The sequence below is a fragment of the Harpegnathos saltator genome, unplaced genomic scaffold (genome assembly GCF_003227715.2).
Source record: "Harpegnathos saltator strain DR-91 unplaced genomic scaffold, Hsal_v8.6 scaffold53, whole genome shotgun sequence".
Taxonomy (NCBI): Eukaryota; Metazoa; Arthropoda; class Insecta; order Hymenoptera; family Formicidae; genus Harpegnathos; species Harpegnathos saltator.
Window position 1 is genome coordinate 507501 of NW_020230349.1, and position 17369 is coordinate 524869.

General features: G+C 51.8%; 1 protein-coding gene across 19 annotated transcripts in view; it reads right to left on the minus strand.

Moving 5' to 3' along the window:
• The window catches only part of pnut (septin 7-like protein pnut), a 46611-nt gene extending 30436 nt beyond the window's left edge, over window positions 1-16175 (minus strand). For 2 of the 19 annotated variants that reach the window (XM_011154279.3, XM_025303102.1), the window contains exons 1-2: window positions 8595-9645; window positions 5478-6029 (exon numbers count right to left, since the gene is read on the minus strand). In XM_011154279.3, coding sequence (XP_011152581.2) covers window positions 5478-5900 — 423 coding nt within the window. In that variant the 5' untranslated portion in view covers window positions 5901-6029; window positions 8595-9645. Of the gene's footprint in view, window positions 1-5477; window positions 6030-8584; window positions 9649-11033; window positions 11228-12281; window positions 12506-13534; window positions 13831-14181; window positions 14571-15947 lie in introns of those variants that run through there. The other 17 variants (XM_025303099.1, XM_025303109.1, XM_025303110.1 and 14 more) reach the window with 17 other exon arrangements.
• Between the last annotated feature and the right edge of the window lie 1194 nt (window positions 16176-17369).

Here is a 17369-nt window from a genome sequence, read left to right on the forward strand (position 1 = left end):
TTCCGAAAGCTCGTGAAAATGTTGCAGTTGGAAAAAGGAGAGCCTGATTTAAGGGGAGATTACGCTCTCCAAGAGTCAAACTGGAAATTCATTTGTTGAAAACTCCAGCGTATTACCAATTAGAATAAAGTTTTCCGCAACCGTACAGCATATCTCGCGTAAGAGAGGTAACTTTTTTTTTTATAAATCCAATATAAATGAAATTGCATGTACAGACGGACGGGATAAGTTGATTCATTCCGCGTACTCTCGACACACACACACACACACACACACACACGCGCGCGGGTCACGTATAATGAATCGAATCGCGAGTTCGCGGTGGCCCAGATTTATATCGAGCATCGAGCGTTTATTCCCGTACGAACTCGCGTTGAATTCTTCATGATCGTCGTGTCGGCAAAGAGAAAGATAGAAGAGGAAGAGAGAATCAGAGAGAGAGAGAGAGAGAGAGAAAGGCAGAAAAACACGAGGATGATCGCAGGCGCGCGGCGGTAATCGACGCAAATGACGAGCTCGCGCGTAACGAAGCCCGAGTTACCGCGAATAAGACGGTAAATCCGTCTCTTCCGCTTCCTCTTCCGCGTCGCGTGCTCTTTCTGCTTCAGCAGGGAAATATCAGCCTGAATTACCGTCGTGCGAGGTGAGTTTTACGAGCGAGCTCGTGCAAATTTGCGACGCGTGGAACTCGCAAAGAACATCGGCGCGCGCCTCTCTCGCGTCGTGCTTTCGCGGCTAGCCTTCGGGGAAAATTAACGCCGGAACGACCGAGAGAGAGAGAGAGAGAGAGAGAGAGAGAGAGCGAGCGAGAAACACTCGGTGGAAACCTGACGCTGATGCTCAGCATCGGCTGAGCCTGCCGCACGTGTCGATCGCGTAGCAATTACACACGCGAGGCGTCGAAATACACGTTTGCTTTTTGCACGTCGCATCCGCGCGCGCGGCCAAATCCGCTTTCTGCGGAGTGTGCGGCGAGGTGGCCCGATCGATTTCGCGACGTTGAACGAACTCGACGAGCTCGAGAGAGAGAGAGAGAGAGAGAGAGAGAGAGAGAGAGAGAGAGAGAGAGAGAGAGAGAGAGAGAGAGAGAGAGAGAGAGAGAGCAGGACGATCGATACGACGAGAGAGCCGACGCGCGGTGATTTCCCGATTAATAAAAGGCGCTTAAAGGAGGGCATACAGTCCACCCGTACACGCGCGCGAGCGCTCCGGATCGAATCGTCCGTGTGGCCTCGTTAATATTAAAACTAGCGGCGAACTCGAGAGGAAGTTCGCTGGAATTTTATGAGTGCGTTTATTATGCAGCAGCCGCCGGCGCGGACCTACATTCGCTTTAGCCTTTAGAGCGATATCTCCGTTGTGCCGGGCGAGATCTACGCAAAGAGTCCCCTCAGCGCGTCGAAATGACACGCCGCTTCTTCGCTCAACACGGCGAAGAGGAGGCGCGACGCATCGTCGTCGTCGTCGTCGTCATCGTCCCCTCGGTCGCGTCGTCTCCCGCGACGGATGTGGTTTATCAATTTAATCGTCAAGTGTAACGCCTCGGAGGCTTTTCCGACACATCGAGGCATCGCGCGACAATCGGCCACTACCACGGGGCGAGGACACAGGGGATCTGTTCTGTCTCAGGGCAGTCGGAGAAACAAAGCAAACGTGAAGGGGAACTTGAGCGAGCGGATCCTTTAAAAACGAGGAATAAAAAGTGCAAAATGCAGCGCAGGAGAAAACGGGACGGCAGGAGGGTAATTGTTTTGTTATCCCAAAATGAGAGGAACGATGGCACCGAAAATCGCACGCGTGAGCGTATATGATTCTGCTTCCTTCGCCGCGTGATATTCGTCGTGCATTCTCGTCGCTTCGGGGACGGAATCGCATCGGCGATTTGCCGAAGAGCCGGCGGCGCCGAAGCCGGCGCGCGATTCAACCCTGACATGACATGACGTGGCGCGCGGCGCGGCGCGACGCGACGAATCTACTTTTACGTGATTGGAATTGGGTTAGCCTCGGGGAGCGAGCGGAATGTATCCGGGGCGGAAAACAGTTTGCTCGACAACTCGACAATACGCCGCTTCTTCGACGGCCGCGACACAATGTGCGCCGATTGCGCAACGCGCTTCAACACACGCTCGCTCGTCACACGTACACGCAAACACACGCGCACGTGTCCTCGACCTGGTCGAGCACGGTCCTCGTTAATTAGCGCGCCCTTTCGGAAAGGGTGACGCGAAATCCTACGCCACCCTCCACGTGCCGCCGCCGCCGCCGTCGCCGTCATCGTCGTCGCGTGCAACTCCGTTCAATTATCCCATCGCGACGCAGTGGTGGTCCACGTGAGAGCACGCGCTTTGCAGTAACGAGTTATCGGGCTGCTGACTCGTCGCTGTGAGCGGGCGGCTGCATCGACTTTTAATCGCGACAAATCAACCTGCAACTTGTCGCCACGCTGACTCTAATTAGCCGCGAGGCTAAGGATTCATCGCCGTGAAAAACGGCGATGGACAAATTCGGTACACGCTGCAGTGCGTCTGGGTATTTCAATCTGCCCCCCGGCGCTTTTCCATATTCATCATTAACACAGCCGTTGTAATTGACTGGCAGAGCGAAATTTCACGAGCTGTAACACGAGAGCTTTGTGTCTCCGTGGAACCGTGCGCCGGACGGACGAACGGACACGTTCCCGCCGCGCGCGATACGCGAGCGGCGTACCACGCTCGCGAGCTCTGTCTCGAATAAAAAATCTGAATATCGAATTGAGTGCTTTTCTCGACTGCAACGTATCGCGGTGAGCGCGAATCGCGCGGTAAGGCGCGAGCGTGTAGCGAAACGTAAAAAGCACTTGTCGACGTAAAATGCGCGCGTTCAGCGTCGAGCGTGAAAACGTCGCGTTTGTTCCGCGGAGAACAAAGTCGGATTGTGCGCGCGATAGTGGAAAAAGGGAGAAAAGGGACTGAAAATTTATAACTTGCTCGGATATCGGCAGCTTTCAATGTTCGGAATGTTGACTGTTCGGACCGCGCTCCGAGAAGTGTATCTCTCTCTCTCTCTCTCTCTCTCTCGCGCGCGCGCGCGCGAGCGAGTAATCTCTCATGTCGGGATATCGCCGTTTCTGGTTGACAAAAATGTGTCAAAGCGATTATGCCTCACAATCGACACCCTCCTTGTTCCGCCTCCTTTCTCCTCCCTGCCGAGGGAGAGAAACGCTTCGACGACGCTTTTATCATCGTGCGTGCTCTCGCGCCTCGTTAAAATTGCCCCTCGTCTCGCTTATTCTCATCCCGCTAGTTTCTCTTCTTCTTTCCCTCCTCCTCCCGCCACGTTCCCGCAACGAACCGCTGTCATGGTCGAAAGAGCGTGCCGTAATGTTTGTTTTATTTTTATCGTAAGGTAAACGTCCTGTAAATGGTTCCACGTTCCACTATCCGATCACTTTGAAAAAAAATATTTACTATCTATTTTAACAATAGTGAATGAAAGTAATAATTATTGGGGAAAAAAAAAAAAGAGCTCCAATATTTAACGATTAATTGGAAAAAATATGCCCAATTTGATACTTTTATATAAAAATAAAAATTAATTAAATAAGTATGCACCTATGGTTTGGCAAACTAACGGTTGATCGTTAATAAATTCATTAAGAGATATCACCTATATTTGTATTATTTCCCATTAGCACATACTAATTTTCTAATTGCGATCAGATACTGGAACAAATTATACAATATCCGGACATTGGACCTATTTCAACCGTCCGATCACCGGTACATTAATGCGCTCCATTACTTGTATAAATATTTCATTAATAATAGATATATATTTCATTAATAATAGATACATTGGTTTAAATCATTTTTCCCTACTCAAAACTAATCTTAATATTATATATTGTATTTTTTGTGACGACCTATGCTTAAACGTCCGGTTGCTGGGACATTTACCTTACGCGCTTCATGATTACGTTAGAGTTGTCTACACAGGTGTATCAGCCGAAGAATGCATATAATCAGTGAAACGCCATTTTCCGCGGCAATATCACACACTGCGACAAAATCGTGCGACTGCGAGAGCGAAAGGGAAGAGATGCGATCCGTGTTTGTAAAAAAGAGCATTTTGCAATTTTTCTTTTCTACCGTTTCTCTCGATAAATATCAATAGCCGGCCTCAGCTAAATAACGGCGTGGCCGATATTCTCGTTAATCCTCGAGACTCCCGGGATGGACAGAGCGCGATTGTTCCAGTTTCCAGTGGCTCTTTCTCATGATACAAATACAGGACTCGCCGGCGCGTGAGTGAGTCAGCAACGCAGCTCTGTAATCCGCTTTGCGTTGCGCTAACAGTGTATCTTTCTCCACCCTCTCTCTCTCTCTCTCTCTCTCTGTCCTGCGTATGACTCACAAATTATGGTGTATTTTTCGGTTGTACGCTGACGCACCGAGGGTTAAACCCTCGACCTAGCACCCTCTCTCTCCCTCCCTTGGAGTGGAGACTGTGAGTCGCTCCTCGGCCCGGAAGGCAATCGCGAGGGTGGATCCTGCCGCCTCTTCTTTGCCACGTGCTTTTCTGCCCTCGACAGCGGTTCTCAAGTCGAGATTACCCAGCAATCTTCAATCAAATTCCGCTTTTACGCTATTCTTCATGCTCTCTAACTGTTGATACTGGCTGACGAAAGAGAACCGTCACCGCTTTTACACAGAATTCTCAGCAATGTCGCAACGATAACGCAAACATGAATGCCGATGAGTAACTCTGACGATAATCACGTTCCGCGATAACGGGGCAGATAGTGAAAGAATTTCATTACCACGAGAGACCTTCCGAGGAGACTACGTAGAAATTCCACTGGCATACATTCACTTCGCATACACGCTTCATTCGGTCAACGGTGCGTTTACCATAGGAAACGAAGCTTGGACGCCCGCCGTCCCGATGATCCGCAGATAAAGAAAAAACATACACGAGTATCCCTTCGTCATTAATCCGTAATGTCTCGCAAGATAACCCCGCCTCACGGCACCCCACGTGTACGCTTCGCGTATCGCGTGGTCGCGGCGGACTTCTGAGAAAGTCCTGCACGGCCGAGCAGGAAACCAAAGTCGTCATAAAATTAAATATACAGAATATCAATGATATAATATACACGATAGTCCTATCATCTACAAAACAAATGATGGTTTTATCACCACAATAAAAAAACAAAACTCTCTAAATAAATACGCTCGTTAGATTCTAATTCAAACGAGAAATGTCCCTGTTGAAGATAAAAAATCCCCATTCACACACACACACACACACACAGATCAAGAGTGACTCAGCAAGATCCCACCAATTAAGGCAATCGGCCAACAGGCTGTTGGTGGAAATTTGGCGAAAAGTCAGTGGAGTCCAGCTATGGAGAGCGGAGAGCGTTGGACGACGAGCGCGAGTCAAGACGGATATTACATACGAGCGGAAAGCCAAGTGCCAAGCGCTCAAGATCTTACCGAGATGGACTCGCCGTTGGCCTTTTCCCCGTCCAGTATCCTCTGTCTCAGGGCGAGCCTGTCCAGGCTGGCGAGCCTATAGCTGCCGCCGGCTTCGCGGTCCCTGGTGAGCCGCTCCGAGGTGCCGCCGCCGCCGCCGCCGGTGCCGCCGGTGCCGGCCCCGCCGCCGTTCGAGCCGGCGTTGAAGCTCGACGTGTACTTGGGCAGGGTCGGCGGCGGCACCTGACGCGCCTTCTCGCGATTCAGCATCGTGCTGCTGCTGTACAAGAAGGACGAGTTGTTCTGCAGAACGGCATTGCGGCCGGACGGCGAGACGCCCGACGACGCTACCGAGGACGCCGACGACGACGACGACGACGACTTGATGCCGTTGCTCTGCGCGCCACCCGCGGTCCCGTTCTGCTGCTGGTTCTCCGTCGACATGTCTCCGCCGAGAGAGAATTTCGGTTCACGACGCGCGATCACGGCGACGATGCTCGCTCGCTCACTCTCTCCTGTGTCGCAGGGGGGGAGGGGTTCTCGCCAGGGACTCGAAAGGAGGGTTGTTCAACCCTTGAACCGAAAGATCGAAGAGGGTGCTTAACGTGTTCGCTCAACCGTTCGTGTCGCATACGCGCGCGCGCGTGTGTGTGTGTGTGTGTGTGTTGCTGGACACAGATTTACGGACGGAGATCCCGGCTCGCGACGATGAGTATTCTCCAGCCGGAGACGCGTATATATTTAGCGAAATTCCGAGACTGGCTTCTTTTTCTCCGACTCGTTCTCCGAGGGTGGATGGTTTGGGGTCTCGGGCGACCCGAGAGAACGGCGCGGTGGTGCAATAAGCGCGGCGAACGTGTAAAGCGTCCTGTCTACAATGGCAGTAAGCAGCAAGAAGAAGCGTAAGCGGTACGAAATAAAGCGATCACAGTCGATTGTGACAAAAATAATCAACTGTGATCGGTCCATCTCTTACTGTTCTTCACGCTTACTTCTTATCGCTTACCGCCATTGTAGGCAACGCTTGAGACGCGAAGCGTCACGTTCGGCCCGAAAATCCCCAGCAAACTTGAATCCGTCGAGTATCAAGGCGCGTTACGTCACGTTCGATGTATGCGCACCCAGCCAGACACCTTCCGTTTGATACATGTATACCTGTCATCTGCATGTACGCGATATACAACGGGCATGTACGCGGAACAATCGTTGCGAGCCGTCATGGCCGATTCTCCGATCGGTGAACTTGGTAGCGGAAACGTGTTAAACGGAAACACAAGAGGTGCCTCTGAGATTCTCCCCTCCACACCGAGGGAAAAGGCGCGCGAGATGTTGACCTCCCCAAAACTGTAACGGCGTTCGGCGGCCAAGCGTGTATCCAAGCTGCTTGTTGCTTTGGAAAAAGACAAACAATAATACGCGTATAAAGTTATTGCGCCGCTGACATTGCAGCAGCTATCAATCGCTATTTCACCGCGACCAATTATGGCGGAGCGACGCAACAAGGGGGGGGAGGAGGAGATTTTCTCTCGGTGTAACTTTCGAGGCGAAACGAGTTTGTGAGAAAGTCGCGTGAGTGTCGCGCGCGCCGCGGCGCGATATTTCGGTTTAAAGGTGATGAAAATCGCGGAGCGTGAAGGCTCTCTCGGCGCGGCGCGAGAGATGACGAATGGAAACGCATCGAACACGTCGAAAGTCGATACGCCGGTGCGGTTTTGTTTGTCCCTGTTGCGACACGACGACGACGACGACGACTCGGCGCGTCCCGCTCCGTGACGAGCTCTAACCGGCAGGCTCGTCTTACGCACCGCGACGATAACTCGACGACGCAAGGACAGACAATGCTGTTCCCGTTTCAGCGGTAAAGCGCGATCGAAACCAACTCCGCGGATCGATCGATCGGCGAGCCGACAGCGGGACGAATTTCGACGCGAGAGAGGGTTGGATGAAAAAGCTTATATTCCCCCTCGATGATCTTCCTCAATATCGAGGGCGCTTAGCGAGAATTGCGACCTCCACATGTATATACACACACACACACACATACATACACCTTTCGCGTTTAAATCCCCGCGGCTTTAATTGCTCACTCTCGACGCGTTCGCTCGCGCTCGCTTGCGCGCGCTGCGATTGTTTACGACTCGTCCCGTCGTTGACTCGTCGAGTTCTGATTCGACTTCCCGTCTCGTGCGCGACCGCTTCGATTACTGGTCGTATGACTACGATCTGTTGGAATGCACCGGAGTAAAAGCGATCACGCGCGCTCGCGAAAAGCGAGAAAAGCGGCCGTTCCCTCTCCCCCCCCGCCGCCTTCTTCGCTTTCGCTAAACTTCATACATCACGGCCATCGCGGACCGGTCGGCGAAGTCGCTTTGTAAACGCGACAACTGCTTTTGACTTAGCTTTGACGTCGTCTTTTCGCGCTGACTCTGCTTAAACAAAGGCACCAATCGTGACACGCGAGACTAGTTAATTAAGATTCCGCCGCCTCTGCCTATGTGAATTCCGTTCTATGAATATGGACCTACTAATTACGTAATTAGAGAGAAAAAGAAGTTGGCTGATGCAACGGGCTCAAGTTTCTTTGTTTAACCTCATCCCTTTGTCCAAACGGGTCTCTCTCTCTCTCTCTCTCTCTCTCTCCTCTCTCTCGATTCGCGAAGAAAAGGAGCCAGTATGAAAAAGAAAAAGGTTTCATATTCGTATCGTGGCTTTTCACCGCAAAGGCGTTATCGCTTTCGTTCACACACACACACACACACACACATTCACCGCGCTTGGAATTTCGACTTTCGCCGGAATTACAAGCGTCTCAAGCTTCGTACGCGAATACAAAGTGTCAGGTGTTCGCGAGTCAAAAGGCGCACGCCTGCCCGCCCGAAAGTTTCTCGTCCTCTCGATCGTCGCGGGGCGGACAGCGAAAAGAGAGCTTCGCGCGCGGAGTCGAAGCGACTTCCTCGTACTCCGCAACCCGGATGCGTTCTCGCGAGAGAGTGCAAAGTCTCGGGCGAGCAAACGTTCTCTCGATCGCGACGCGACGCGACGCGAACGGGAACACCCGGGTGGTGGTGTCGTTGCGAACAACACACATGCGGCGGTCGCCGCGAATTTCAGTCGAAAAGTCGACAGACCTCTCCGTACCTTCACACGATGCCGATGATGCTCACTGCGTAGGTGGTGCGCGCGCGAGAGTGCACAGGGGGGTTGCTCTCGCGTTCGGGCAAAGAGAAAAGCGAGAAAGAGGCAACGAAAGACTGAGCCAACGGGTCAGATCTCGAAAGACCGAAAGACAGAAGTGCACAGAGCGAGAGAGCGAGCGAGCGAGAAAGGGAGACGGGACGCGCACACGTCGTGGGTACTGCGTGGGCTCTCCCCGGAGCCGGTGCTGGCGCGCGATGATTCACGCTGTCGGCAAGCCGGCCGAGCATGGCCGTGTTTTCACTCTCACTTCGCTGTTCATCGTGTTGTCGTTCAGCGAGTTTCACGCGGGGATCACGAAGAGGAAGCAGAAGCAGCGGCAGCGGAGAGAGATGTGCGCGCGCGCTCGTCCGGCGTACGACAAACCGGATGTGTGTCCACACGCGAGACACACACACACACACACGCACGCACGCACGCACTCGAAGGCAACGCGCACGCACACAACTGCCGAGAACGCCCGCGCCGAGAGAGAGAGAGAGAGAGAGAGAGAGAGAAGGGAAAAAAAGAGTCCTGGACAACGCGAAACTTACTTTATCGCGAAACGTCGCGATCTCGCGACAGCAACACGTTCCGTCCGTGATAACGCGCGACCGACCGCGCACCCGACTCGAACGTACTGGACGACGACCACGCCTGACGCAGCTGCCGCGAGGCGAAGAGAGGAGAAGAGGGCGAACGGAGGAGACTTCGGTCGCCGCCGGCGGAGTTCGCGCAGCCGAGCGACCACCAATCGCGGCCGACGACGCCAGCGCCGCCGGCCAATCAACGCGTCCGGCGTGCTAACGTGCACGCACGCGAGCGCGCCGAGGCGAAGCCGGCTGGTATCGAGCGTCGATACTGCAGCGCCGCGCACACTGCCGCCGAACCTCTCGGGAAGGGCTTTCGTACGAGCGAGCGAGTACGCGGCACTTTTTCTTTCGCTCGTCGCACGAAGCTGTAAGCGCGATTTCGCGGATGACAGCCTTTTTCCTTTTCCTCCCCCCCTCTCTCTCTCTCTCTCTCTCTTTCTTCCTCTTTCTCGCAAACACGAATCGTGGACGGCTGCTGATAAAGAGAGGACCCTTTCCCCAGATTAAACGCGCGTTGCGTGTTGAGAAAAGAAGAGAGAAGACAATGTTGTGTATCGTTCAAACGGAAAGAAGTATTCATCTTCGACGCTGGGCTAATTTCTTGCCGCTCTCTAATCAAGAAAGCGCGGTAGAAATATACGCGCGTGTATAGAGATTGTGTTATCGCTAACGACGTGGTGCTTCTACCTGCTGCTACGAAAACGCTTCTCCTTGACTATAATTATCTCATTACGTAATAACGACGTCACAAGAGCGGCGTCAAACATTTGCTTTCAGTGCTCGAGTACTCAGAGATGGGAAACGGGCAAGAGCCGTGTGCCGCCCTTGCTCTCAACGCTGAAGATTCGCTGAGAAACGCGTTGGTCTTTTCTCGACACGATCGTTTCGTCGCGCGTTGGAAACGCGCCGCGGGATGCAATGACCCTCGCGAGATTACCGGCTGATAAAGTCGATTTGATCAGTCTTATCGTCCTTCCTAGTGTCAACGAACACGAGACGCAGCATACCATAGACACTTGGCGCGCGCGCGCGCGCGCACGCACGCACGCACGCACGCACGCACGCACGCACGCACGCACGCACGCACGCACGCACGCACGCACGCACGCACGCACGCACGCACGCACGCCGGATATTTTAGAACGGCGATTGGCTTTAAGTGATTCGAGCACGCGCACGCGGTCTCGATTTCACGATGTCAACGCTCCCTTGCCGCATTGTCTTGCCGATCGTTGCGCTTGTTATTCTAGCGTCGTTCACGTCCACTAGGAAGTCCACACGCAGCGGAATACCCGGAGCGTCGTTGCGACCTTAATTGAACGTCGAGCTAATAAGAGCATCGCGACGTCGCCGCACTGTCGACAACGTGCATGCGTGAGCGCGTAACTACTACGTGCGTGTACATGTCCGAAAGAATGAAATAAGAAGAGAGAGAGAGAGAGAGAGAAACTCGGTGTCCCTCCTTCTCTCTCTCTCTCTCTCTCTCTCTCTCTCTCTCTCTCTCTCTCTCTCTCTCTCTCTCTATATCTTTCTTTCTTTCTCGAATGGAATGCACTTTGCGACAATGCACCGGCGGTGCCGCTCATGTCACCCGACTATTTCTACACCAGAGCGTCCAAACTCATGTCTATTACTCAGGTACGCCGAGTCGACACCCTCCCTCCCTCCCTCCCCTTTCTTACGCACCGTTCGCCCTCCGAAGAGACGGCAAAGATGTGGCAAAGGCAAACGGCAAGGATATGGATTCTTTCGCCGAATTTCAAGAGCGATTCTCTCGCTGCTAGCTGTTTATAAATGATCGCAAGACTACCTGCTCGGCCGCGGCGGTCGACTCGTTGTTGCTGTTCTTCTTCTGATTGTTGTACCTAGCAAGGACGTTCGGATGTAGACGACGTCTCGTCGTAGGCTTATTCGCAGTCGACATCGCGGTTCGTCCGCCCGATATCACTCTCGAGTTTAATTACAATTCACTAATTCACAGGATCGTCTCTCTCTCTCTCTCTCTCTCTCTCTCTCTCTCTCTCTCTCTTTCCCTCTCTCGCTCTCTCGCTCTTTCACTCGCGACGCAACGCGGCTCGCCGTGTTATACGGCACGGTAACGAGATGTCGCAGACACAGAACGCGGACGCGGAGAGAAATGCGAATATCGGAGCGAGCGCAATTTCCTCCACCACTCGCTCGTGTCGCGCACTTTATCGTTAAAACGCACACACGATAATGAGAGACGAATTCAGCCGGCGAGCGAGCGCGTTATCTTCTCTCGCAGAATGAAAAACGCTGCTTCGGAAACCGGAATGACCGATCGTCGTTCTGCGGTTTTGGAAGCGGAGCGCGCGCGATAAGTATCGCGCACACGCGCCGCGTAAAAGCGTGCAGCGTAAAATCAAAACTGCGTGAGACCGAGAAAGGACTCGGCTGAGGAAAGCGCGCGCGCGCGCGCGCGCGCGTGATCGCAGCGAGAAATTCGATCGCGAATTTCCTCCTGCGTTTACTCGATCGCATCCGTCTCGTCGTCAGTCTCAGCCGACTCTCAGGTGCGACTAATCACCGCGCGCATTTAGCCGATGCTCACTGTGTTGTTTGATTTCACCGTTCACATCGCGAGACTGAGTTTATTTACTAAACAACAGAGTGCGTCCGCCGATGTGTACACGTGTGTGTGTGTGTGTGTGTGTGTGTTTCGTCCTGGCTGCAGGATTCCACACAGCGGGGCAGCATCGGTCGTTATCAACTTTCGGCCCGGTAACAACGAGTCATATGACAACGGTCACAGCAATGCAATGGAAAAGCGACGGAGCGGGGGAGGGAGAGGGAAAGACGGAAATTCAAACGCGATTGATTCGCGAGGCGCGCGGGCTTTCGCCGTGCGAATCGAAATACGCGCGCGGTATTAATATTACGAACACGGAGGCAAACTTCCACGCTATTCGAACGACGATCGGAATGCGACTAGCCTTATCAGAGAGAGAGAGAGAGAGAGGGGAGGGGGAGAGAGAGAAAGAGAGAGAGAGAGGGGGGGGCAGAGGAAAGACAGACAGAAAGAGAAGGAGCGACTCACCGCTGTGATGTCCGAAATGACCGTGACGGCGATGACGTCGTCGTCGTCGTCGTCGTCGTTGTCGTTGTAGTCGTAGTCATCATCGTCAACGTCGATTGAGCAAACCATGCGGTCATCCAGTATCCGTACAGCGCCGGAAACAGACCAGAGAGAGGCCGAGGGAGGAGGGATATTACGGAGAGGAGGCGCGAGGTTGATACCGCGATAAGAACGATAAGGAAGAAGGATAGTTCAGGAAGGGAAAGGAAAAGGGAAAGGGAGAGACACATTAGAAAACGTTCTTCATATATAATTCTTACATATTTTCTTGCAAATTTCCCCGAGTAAAATTTCACTCTCGAAAGGCAGAATGACAGCAGAGTTATTTTAATACGAATCACTTTTTTTTTATAGAGTGAATCGTCGGGTGAATATTTTTGCTCGAAATTGTAGCATGAAACTGATGCGCTCCAATTAATTGAAACATTTATTCGTATGGATTATACATAAGAATTCATTTGAAATTTACTTGAAAGTTTATCCGAGAGTCAAACGTTCACTCTTGCAATCTCGAGTGGCGGCGTTTCCGCTGTCGTTTCCAAGCGAATTTTTGCTCACTTTTAGTGAGCAGAAATTTCGCACCAAGGAACACTTGGGTAATATTTTTTTCATCTATCATTATGATTGCGATTTTTATCATCGTGAAATTCTGTTACTCGAAAATATCGTTCATTCATTTCGCTTCGATATTTTGCAAGTATAATAGTAAAACCCGTAATAGTTATAACCCCCGTTATAATACATTATTCCGCATTTTCGCTATGCGCTTGTATCATTAAATTTGCGCGAGAAAATAATTCTCGTTTGTTGTCAATTGCCTGCAGCAATGTAATTTTCGCATCGCGGCAACAAAGTAATCACCGTAGTCGCGCGCGCGCCGCGCGGCAACGCCGTCGGCTCCCTCGAAATTTTTCAGATCGATAATAACGCTCACAGCGGAGAGCACACAGGCGGTTTATTTTCTTAAAGAAAAACCAGACCGTGCGGCCTCTGAAAACAAACCACGTCCGGACAAGAATTCTTCGGAATCTCTCTCTCTCTCTCTCTCTCTCTCTCTCTCTCTCTCTCTCTCTCTCTCTCTCTCTCTCTCTCTCTCTCTCTCTCTCTCTCGTCGCGCGAGAAAGAGGGATACACTTTCGTTGCTGCAGCTCACTCTAACCGAGTTGAGCATTGCATAACGTCAAGAGAAAAATAATGTGTCGCGCGTTCCTTACGTGCGTCGTGTAGAGCGATCGTGGAAGTCTCCATCCTGTTCACCGCTGGCGGCTCCTTATCCTCGCGATATTATGGTCGAATTCTTTCACGGCATAGACTTATGTACACAAACTGAGCGCCCCGCAAGAGGCTGCGAAGACTACATCTGTAGAAAATGACCTGTGCCAGAGACATTCGATTTTGGTCTAGCCTTGACTCCTGTTGGAGAAAGCCAGACAAAGATAGCATGCCTATAGGCGCACCGGAGGGAGCATGTCCTTCGGACTCATACGAAGTCAATGTACACACAAGTTTCTACAAGTTCTAAGTTTCACAATGGACACGCGAATGGGCGGAAATAGAGTTACCGAAAAAAGTCGCGGGATTGAATTTGAAATTCGGGCGCGCCCGAAAGCGCGGCACATCGACAGAGACCGAGAGATATCTCAATGTCGAGACACGCGATGATTTAAATCCGCCGCGCAAACATTAAATGCTCGCGAATCGATCGCGCGCGCGATTCGAGACACAGATCTCGAAATAATCATCGTGACGTCGAAGATTGTTCCCGAGCGAACAAACACAGCGGAACCTGTGTGTGTGTGTGTGTGTGTGTGTGTTTCAGCTCTTTACGAATTCATCGATTTCAATATTAAACGATCCCCACCTGCCCGACAAGCTGGGAACATCCACGTGTCCTCGAGTAGTGCACAAAGGATGCGGGAACTGTTAGCTCATTTCGAGTCTCAGGCTTGAATCTACGGAATTTTCACGGATCACCGCGATAGAGAAAAATCCGATGGCGATTTTTCTCGTGCGGCCACTCGTACGCCTCGATTTCGACGAGAAGGGAAGCGAAAACACGAAAGCGAAACAAAGTAGCACAGCAAGGAGGAAACGGAGAGGGAGATAGAGAGAGAGAGAGAGAGAGAGAGAGAGAGTGCTTCCTCGGTCTGATACGGAAGAACCAGATGTACGAGCGATCGCGTGTTCGCGTGTCGGATTCGCGATTTACACTAAAGGCACGTCGACGAAGGCACGAAGGCGATTCGCGCGATCGTTCGACGAGCTTCTGTCACGTGCGCGTCTGAGACGCGGAGAAACGTTCCGCTATTCTACGCCTATTCCTCTTCCTTCCACCATCGCTCTATTATTTCCCTCCTCCCGTCTTCTCTCCCTCCAGAATCCGATTGAGAGAATTGATTCTTTAACCCTGCAGTTCACTGCGCGACCAGTTTAACCAGTCCTTTTCTCTCTCTCTCTCTCTCTCTCTCTCTCTCTCTCTCTCTCTCTCTCTCTCTCTCTCTCTCTCCCCCTCTCTCTCTCTCTCTTTACCCTTAAAACGTGACACTCACATAAAAATAGTTACTAAAGATAGACAAGTGATACCATAGTGTCAATGATAATAATAACCTTATATGTACGTTGCCATCTTTTTGTTGGAAAAAATATGATCAGTACCGAGAATGTCTACAATTCTAGCGTAATTAATTACCCCATCTCTCTCTCTCTCTCTCTCTCTCTCTCTCTCTCAGTGTAAAATAGACTGGGAGGAAAAAGAGGGACGTATTCAAGAAAAATTCAATATCAAGTTTGACCACGAATTAGACCACAAAGCGGTTTTAACGCAAGTAGTAAGTAACGACACACGTTTTATAGGCATCCGCTGCTATTTAATGTCAGATTTCTCAGTCCCTATCGACACTGGACTGGAAACAGGCGTCCATGAAAATACCGGAATCCTTATCTACGCAGGGCTGCCGCGCGATGCGCGTAACAGGCAACGATTATTACAATCTTATCTACACGAAAAACTGAAAATTGTGCGACATAGTGCACAAAAATACCTATTTTTGTCACAAGCAACCTGGCCCGAGCGAATTTTACAACTTTGGAATTTCGTTATTGGTAGTAGTAAAAAGAGACCATGCAAGTCCCGTAAGTTGAAAACACACATTGAAACGATTACGACCGCGATCGGCACGTACGTGTGTGCTGGCGTGCACATGATGCACAGACGTGTGTGTATATTAATGCACGCGCATGACCGACGCTTCGTCAAATTAACGCTTGGAATTGAGCAATCTTTACTCTTAATTCGCATCGCAGTCGCAAAGCCGCGCGTCCGCGCGGTGCGCGGAAAGGGAGGGGCGAAAACGCGCGGGGAAAAAAGGGACGTTGACGAGATCTAATTAAACAGGTCGGTGCGTTAAACGACTAAATTGGTAGGTTAGGTCGGCCGTCGCGGAGTATCGACCGGCCGCGTCGTATTGACGACGAAATTCGGCGGCTCCAAAATGGTCGCGCGGTCAGGTCAGGTCAGGTCGTCCGGCCGAGAGGACAGGTGAGAGGAGAAAGACGCCTGTCCCCCGGGGGACGCCCCCGCCCCGACAAACAAACGCGCACGTAAAATGCTCTCTCTCTCGCGCTTACCACTTCGCTGCATCTTTCCACCGGGGCGTCACAGCGGCTCATCGGTCATAATCCTCCGCTGCGGTGGACGACGCGGAGAGGGCGGCCGTCGTCGACTGCTTTCGCATGCCACTCGCGCGAGACGCACTTGACGCGAGAGAGAACGCGACGCAATGCGATGTCCGACAAGCGCAACAGCCAGCCAGTCGGCCAGCGATCGGGACAAACGTGTGAACGTGCGTGCCGTTCGACCGCACACTTTTCAAATATCGCGTTGCCCGAAACAACGAGCCGAGACGCGCATGTCGACGCATGCGTGCGCGCACCAACACGAAGAGTCAGTCGGTCTCGCTCTCGGCTCGACCAGAGAGAAACCTTGAGAGCGGCCGACGCGGCATTTTCTGCGACACCGACTTTCCGTCCGACTGGGAGAGGACGCCATCTGCATCCATTTTCAGAGGAGAACTGCGATGCTGCATTCCACTTTCAGGTCTCGGTGGTAAAATCTGCATGTGGTGGAAGTCCGTGCCACTGCCACTTTCAGGCGGTTTATGTCCGTGCTGCAACCACACTGTTGCCATCACTATCACCATCTCTATGACTGCATCTAAAAAGATGTAAAATGAGCGGGGGGTGGAGCAGGAAAAATTTAAGTACGTGTTAAATATTAAATCTTGGAATACATGTTGCCGTATCAGTGCACAATAGCGCCGCCGAAAACGCCGTGCTGGCCACTCTCCTGGCACGCCGCACGACAGCGCGCGCCTCGCGCATGAACTACGCGTCCTTTAGAATGGCGTACGAGCGAGAAATACCGAGTCTGCCCGAGCCCGGCGGCGCGGCGAGCCGAAGGCGTCCGATCAGATATAGTCGGTTGGTGAATTTTGTGCCGCGAGTCTAACAACGTTGCAAGCAGCTCGAATTTTCGAAATATTTGCGGGAATATAATGTTGCGAGGTACGTTCGCTTCGGTCTCATGTTTCTTCGTATTATGCGACTAGTTGCGTATTCAAGAGAAATTGATGGGCGCGTTTATAAGGCACTCGATTCTGAAATGTTCTCGCAGGTCGGACGATATAAGACGTTATAAAAAATGGACGCGTACAAACGAGATGACGTTGGACTTGGTCAACGGATTCGTGGGGCGAGCGTGCAGAAAGGGTGAGTGAGTACAACGAGCGATTTGGAATATTGGATAAGAATACAGACGACGTTACACATTTATTTCAATGTTTTCGTTTGATCCTTGAATAATCGGAATGTCGATGCTCGCCGCTGTACGCAAAATAAGCGAGAGAACAATTTAAACTGTAACTCAATGGACCAGTCGTAGTCGAGAGTGTCAGGCGACTACCATTTTAAAAGTCTCCACTGTGATTGGTCGATTTGACCACCGCTCGAGCTGCTGTTTACGTTTCGCTCCGTCGGTCTTATTTGATCGAT